The 7,224-nt window shown below is 36.9% G+C and overlaps 1 protein-coding gene across 1 annotated transcript; it reads right to left on the reverse strand.

Annotated features, from left to right (window-relative positions):
- Positions 1 to 1,243: 1,243 nt before the first annotated feature.
- On the reverse strand, positions 1,244 to 2,333 carry LOC139889689 (uncharacterized). Its single transcript, XM_071872625.1, has 2 exons — positions 2,319 to 2,333; positions 1,244 to 1,981 (listed from the first exon to the last, which is right to left on the reverse strand). The coding sequence occupies exons 1-2, from the start codon at positions 2,331 to 2,333 to the stop codon at positions 1,244 to 1,246; spliced, it is 753 nt and encodes a 250-aa protein (XP_071728726.1).
- Positions 2,334 to 7,224: the final 4,891 nt, after the last annotated feature.

Below are 7,224 nucleotides of genomic sequence, written 5' to 3' on the forward strand. Positions count from 1 at the left end.
GGTCACAAGATATAACCTTGCGCCTGTTTGGCTAAACAAGCGCAAGGACGAAGGTATGACCTTGCGCCTAATTTTTTACAAACTCAGCCTGTTTAGTTACAAAAATTAATAAAAAAACTGCAAGTATAAGGTAAAAAAAATGTAATTAAAGGCTTACCTTCTCGATTGGTTTTCTGTATCCTGGTGTTGTGAAAGGGGAGCTTAGTACACGTGTTGGTTGTCGATCTCTCATTCCACGTCTAATCTGTTGAACTGATTTGTCGTTTTCATTGTCTGAGAAGGATCGACCAAGTAACTCCTCATCTTGATGTTGCTCTTGTTCTGATAATCGTTTCTCTTGTTCAGATATACGTTTCTCGTGATCATTTATTTGTTTTCTACACTCTTGCAGCTCTTTTTCTTGCCTATCCATCCGTTTCACCAAAGAATTGTATAATTCCTTTGCATCAGTAGATAAGTTTGTTTGAGACTGAGATTGAGACTGTGATTGAGATTGAGATTGAGACTGTTCTCCACCACCATGTTCCTGATCTTGCAGTTCATCTTCAACATGTTCTTCAACTTCCTCATCAACTTCCGTCCCATCAAAGTATTGGCAACTTTTTATCCACCATTGACATCCACTCTCAACATCAGTGGGATGCAGAGTACGAAAAGGTCGTTTATTCTTCGGACAATCATCCTGTACAACAGCAGCAAAAGTTAAAAACACAGGCGCAAGGACGCAAGGTGTACCTTGCGCCTCGTTACTGACGACGCGAGGCTAGACTTGCATTGGCCATAAGACATAAGATGTAGGCGCAAGGGCGCAAGGATAAATCTTGCGACACGTAAATAAACACGCAAGTCTTAATCTTGCGTAGCCTCAATAATACAGGCGCAAGGTCGCAAGAATGGACCTTGCGCCTTGGCTACGCAAGGACGCAAGATTTATCTTGCGCCCATCACAGAACCCATATTATCCTAAATTTTTAATCTGTATTCTTCCAGCACCAACAAAATTTTTTTATTATAAACAACACTTACCATAACGTTTAGTAGATGCAGGTAATCAGTGACTGAAAAAGACTCAGCCGATGAACGTTTCCAAAATAAGGCCCTCGGTACTCCATTCTTGTCTGTCTTGTGGCAAAACTTTTAATGGTTCGTCGATATGCCTCAAGAATCCAAATCTACCAAATTAAATAAATAAGGACGCATAATAAAATAATATACGATTCAAATGTAGTAATATTATCCAAATCTACCAAACTTTTATTTTTATCTTAAATGACCACATAAAACCCGCCAAAGTATAACCCTTTCCGACCTCTAACTGACTTTCCCGAGCTTGAAATCCATCTTTAACTACGGGGTAAGTGGCATCCCAAATATGATTACCCCACGGGTAGTCATTCAATTTTGCAAAGTCTTCGACTAACCATAGGTATTTTTTGCTCACCACATGAATCCCTTGCTTACCCATAAATGCTCTCTCCACAATCAAAATAATGGCTAGTCGCACGACATCTTCATCACTAACCACAAAATCATCACCATCATATAAAAGCTTTTGGATATCGGTAATTGTAATGTTTGCATTATCTTTACTTTTTGGGAAACAACGTCGTCTAATCGGTGGTGTTTCTACATCATAACTTCTTGGAATGTAATGTGCCATGTCCGTGTAACGACTAAACCTAAACCCCGTGATGAGACAAAATTCCCGCCTACTAAATCTAATTTTGAAATTCGGACGGAAACTAAACCATATTTCCTCATCATCAGCTGGGTACTTTTCGTCTATTCCTATCGGCCGCTCACTTTTTCTTTGGAGCATTGCATGTACAAGGCCCGGATCATTGCCCGTGTATAGAAGATCTAGCCAAGGACCAAAACAAGTTCCCCTAAAAAATTTTTGTTGATTTTCAGTCATGACTGCCTTTAGTTGAGGTATAACATTCAACATATTCTTCATCGTCAACTTCGCCTCAACATATCCCTGAAACAGACAGTTTTTCAGAAAAAAGTACAGGCGCAAGGACGCAAGTATCACCTTGTGTCTGGTTTATCACACAGGCGCAAGGACGCAAGACGTTCCTTGCGCCTATACCAAATTGTAGTTTTATGCCCCTAAAACAATCGTGTTCCAGTTTTATAATATGTATCACACCAAAGAATGTAACTTAAACAAATCTTGCAACAGTTTAATTGAGTTTTGCATCACCAAGCTCGTTGAAGCATTACATCGAACACTTGGTGTGCAACAAAACTTATAAATCAATTTCGAACATAATAAATGACCAATCGAACGAGAATAGTTAAAAGGATACACTTACCTGTTCTTGTGACATCTTGATGGAGTTTTTTGTCGGTTTTTTTCCCTTCCTTTTTCTCAATACGCCAATCGTGGTGCTGATGGTGATGGTGATGGTGGTGGTGGTGGTGGTGATGTAGTGGTGGTGCTGGTGATGGTGGTGCTGGTGATGTAGTGGTGATTCTCAGAAGAAGGGTCGCAAGGGTAGACGGGTCGCAAGTGCAAGGTTCTTCGTAATCGTCGTCGGTCGCAAAGAGGTCGCAAGATCTCAGTCTGTCGGTGTGTGTGTGTGTGTGTATGTGGTGTCTGTTTCGTTTATTTGACCTAATTTATTAAGACTAGGACGCAAGGACGCAAGGCGCAAGGACGCAAGTCGCAAGGTCGCAAGGTCTCCTGCGCCTTGCGCGGGCAATTTGTCAAATTATTTTTTTTTTGGGTTCCAGCTCAGAAATGGGGAAAAATGAGTAAATAGGTGATAAACCCTTATTTATATGTTTAAAGACTCAATCAAGCATTTAGAGAATTTAAAATGGGCTTAGAGAATTAGTGGTGCACTAAAATTAATTCAATGATTTCACTAGTCGAAGGCCCAACTAAAAATACACTAGTGGAGCTTTTTTCAATGGTTGCAAGTGCAACCAGTAGCAAAGGCATACATCCGCCCCTGAATCGTCATCCTTCTAGCCACGAGTTGAGAAAAATTCTTCACTCATCGAAAGAGAAAATCATCCTTATATCTATTCCAGGGTAGAGAGACTGCTTCCATGAGAACCTCCGGCCATAAAAAACAAAGATAAAGAAAAGGAAAATAAATAAATAAAATAAAAAATGAATAAATAAATAAATAAATGATAAAAATAAAAGTAAGAATAGAAAGAGACATCATGAAAATGGTGGAATCAAATTTTCATGTGTTTTAAAGTCTGTCTGGAATTCAATTTAGGTTCTAAGCGACAGTCAAGACGTCAATAAACCGACTTTTGTTGTTGCCTCAATTAATATAGCCAATTGCTTAAAACTCATTGTTTTCTTTTTATGGAACAAATGAATGAATTACTTGGTCTTTTGTGGCATTCGACAACAGAAACACCCTCGGGGTTTTGTTTTAATATTGTTTTTAGACAAAATTGCTCAAATCGTCTATGTGTTTATGGTTTTTTGCCCAAATCGTCCATGTGTTAACAAAAATGCATAAATCATCCTTAAATGCCAAATAATGTTCCAAATTAATCCATGTCTTAACTTTTGTTAAATTCCCCCTTAGTAAAAAATATACGATTGGTTCCTGAAGTTTCATAAAAGATTGCAATAAAGATCCTCTTCATCATCTTCAAGATGAAGTTTTAGTGAAAGCTTAAAACTTCAATTAAATTTGGTAGAAAACTAGTTGATCGAACCTTGGGAATTAATACTTGCAGGACTTCAACTATGATGAATTGATCGAACCTTGATTCCCATTCCAATTCCTTGCTTCTAATCTTGAATTCCTATAAAATACACATAACAGATTAGCATAATCGCTTCACATGACAAACACAAAACGCAAAGAAGTTAAGCGGTTTTCGAAGTTGTTCACTTCATCAAAGAGAAAATTAACAACTGGGCACCAAAATCATGTTGAAATAGGTAATTGTTCCTGATTGATAATTGCCTATTACGTTAAAAAATTGAACTACTTATGTGTAAAACCGTAAATTGGTGCAGATCTATATTTTGAATCATTGAATTATTAATGAACAATAAAGGTTTATATCATCTTTGTTTGTATAGTATTTCATACTTAGTATTAACAATTTTTTGTTTAATAATTTTCCAGTCACGTTTCATGGAATTGGTACGTTATTTGGGACCAATCGTTTCATAATACTTAGTATTATGGAATTGGTACGTTATTTAGAATTTTTTGTTTAAAAATCAACCAAATTTAATTGAATTTTTAAGCTTTCACTAAAGCTTCATCTTGAAGATGATGAACCAATCGTATATTTTTGACTAATGGAGAGTTTAACAAAAGTTAAGATATGAACTAATTTGAGACTTTATTTGGCATTTAAGGATGATTTATGCAATTTTGTTAACATGAGGATAATTTGGGCAAAAAATCATAAACACAGGGACGATTTGAGCAATTTTGTTTTGTTTTTAATTAACTAACCAATGTTAATGCTTGAGTGGGATACGGTGCATTTGGATCTGATTTGATAATTGTTTTATGTTTAAAATGCTTCCTCTATAATTATAATTATTATTATTACTATCAATTATTTTATTTTATGCTTGATAGACTAGAAAATTGTTTTCTTGAAATCCTTAAATCACCAATAAAATGCCTATCGGATGAGATTCGACACAAGACGGCCGAATAACAACAAGGTAAGTCAAACCCATGACCTTTCATATGGTAAGTCAAATCACTACCATTACGTTAACTTCTTATTCCGCTAACTTCTTATTGTTGAAAAAAAAAAAAAAAATAATTCTAGAACATAGCAATTAGCCTACTAGGTTCCTGGCTAAGTGGCTATAGTTACATGCAGTAATTTATATTTATATTTATAGTTAGCCATTTATTGCTGGTAATCCTTTATTGAACTAATTAACAATGTAGAATAGTGAAGGTAATTGAACATGATTTGGTCAACTTGTATACACATGATATATAACTATCCGTGTCAAGATGGATATCATGGTATATGAGCTCGACATGTTTAATAACTACCCTAGCGAATTTCTATTCGAAATCGAATAAATACAAAGAATTGTGTATGTGTTCACGTTCGAATAATTGTTTACAGTTGTTCAAATCCAGTGGTTGCCAAGTTATTTGAATATTACTAGAGAGTAAACTTATTTACGTTTAAACTGTGAAACATGTAATTTAAGCATTCATTTGACTTAGTGTGCACGTCATAACACAAATCTATACTACCGCTAGTCAAGGTTGGAAAACTCGAATCTCTGGGAGATCTCGTTTGGAGATTTTTTAGGAGATCTCGGCATCTCGGAATAATCTCGGGGAGATCTCGAGGGTTGACTTACGTTGACTTTATAATATTCTTAATAAGACTATATACATAAAAATAAATATATTTATATTTATATACGTTTTTACATGAAATTTAAAAAAAAATCCGAGAAATGAGCATAAAAATCCTAGAAATTATGATGGTTTTACAAGAAAATTCAAGAAATGAGCATGAAAATCTGAGAAATCGTAGCTTTGACCATGTTGATCGAGAAATCTCGGCATCTCGTCTTGGCTTCCTTCCAAAAACGATATCTCAGGGAGAAATAAGAAGATTTACAACACTGCCGCTAGTATACAAGCTTATGTAGTCACACACTTTATGTTTCTGGGTCTCCGGTGGGATGCCATTGATGGTTGTTGGTGTTTGCTTGCGGTGACCGAATGTTTGTTGTTGGTTGGTGACTGTTTTGTGGGTTGCCAGCAGTTGTTTGTGGTTACGGCCGTGTCCGGTTTCTGTATCGGTTGTTGGGGGGTAGATAGGCTTAGGAAGGCTGCTATAGGTTGTGTTTAGCGACGGTGGTTGGAGGTTTTCTTTTGTAGTCAACTTAGGAAGGCTGTGTGTTGTTGACATTCTGTGGTGGGTGGAGGCGGTCTCTGCCCTGATGATCGTGGGTGGTACGGTTCTTGGTACGGTTGGGTCCTGACGGTTTTGAGTCTTATTTTTTCAAAAATGGCGACTTTTCCCTCTCCGGGTTGACTGGTTTTTGATGACCGGATCGTGCTCCTTCGCTGGTTTTTGGTCCGATTCGCTCGTCCTTCCTCGTCACTGGTTTCGGTTCGGAACGGATCAGTGTAGTTGCCGCCTTAACGGCTTTAGGGTCGTAAGAGGTTTTCTCTTGGGTCGTTAAGTGACAAAAGAGTGGATTTTTGGGTTGTTTTCTCGGTTGGTGCCCGTCCTACGTTGGGTTGGGCTTTGACAGGTTGGGTTTCTGGGCGGGCTGCTGTTGGAGTTTGCTTGGAGGTGTTGACCATCGGGGATTTAATATGGGTTTCTGGTCGATGCGGACTCGAGGGAGGATTTTTTGGGGTTCCAGACGGGTGGTCGGTTTCAGATGTTCGTGCGAGGGTTGGTACGGTTGCTTTGGGACTTGTGGGCTTTGGTTCGCGGTTGCAGGCTTCGTCTCAGGTGAGGACCTTCTTTGGGGTCTTGCTTTCTTGGTGGTGGTTACGTCAAGTTGCAACAGGCACAGTTTTATAGTTTGTTTGTTTAGTTCTTGGGGATTTTTCTTCCCGGTTTATGCTGTTGCTTTCAATTTCAATGTAATTTTTCTGTTGTTAGCTCGTTCTTGTTTAGATGAGTTCATTAGGGCGGTTAGTGTTCGCCAGTCAAACAGATCTGTAATCTGTATCAATTGTAACCCCACAAGATCGATAGATCTTCCCCTTTTTATTTATTTATATATAATATGTTTTTTTGTCAAAAAAAAAAATTATATACGTAGTAATATAATTATAACTTATATTATAATGAGAAAGATATAATTTAATTAAATATAAAAGTCTCAATGGACCGTTAAATCACCAATGGACCGTTAAATCACCAAATATTAGATGGACTTAGTTTAATACAATATTAGAAAAATGATTATGGGCCTAGTTTCTTGGTGGGTACGAGATCTACAAAACAAAGAAAAGAAAAAGGCCAAGTTATATACTTGAATGAATCAAAGGTTGATAATTTTGACTTTTTCTAACGACACATCAAAGGAGCCGTCATATTTTTCAATGTTTGGCCGTATGTTTTGAGTAAATCAAAAATCAAGGGAAAAAAAAAAAAAAAAAAAAAAAAAAAAAAAAAAAAAAAAAAAAAAAAAAGGGTGAAAACAATGAATTCATGTTAATTTAAAATGAGGTTACAACCCGAAATGTTAGATTCAATCTGACGGTCCCAGAATGATAA

This window comes from Rutidosis leptorrhynchoides, chromosome 2, assembly GCF_046630445.1.
Source record: "Rutidosis leptorrhynchoides isolate AG116_Rl617_1_P2 chromosome 2, CSIRO_AGI_Rlap_v1, whole genome shotgun sequence".
Lineage (NCBI taxonomy): Eukaryota > Viridiplantae > Streptophyta > Magnoliopsida > Asterales > Asteraceae > Rutidosis > Rutidosis leptorrhynchoides.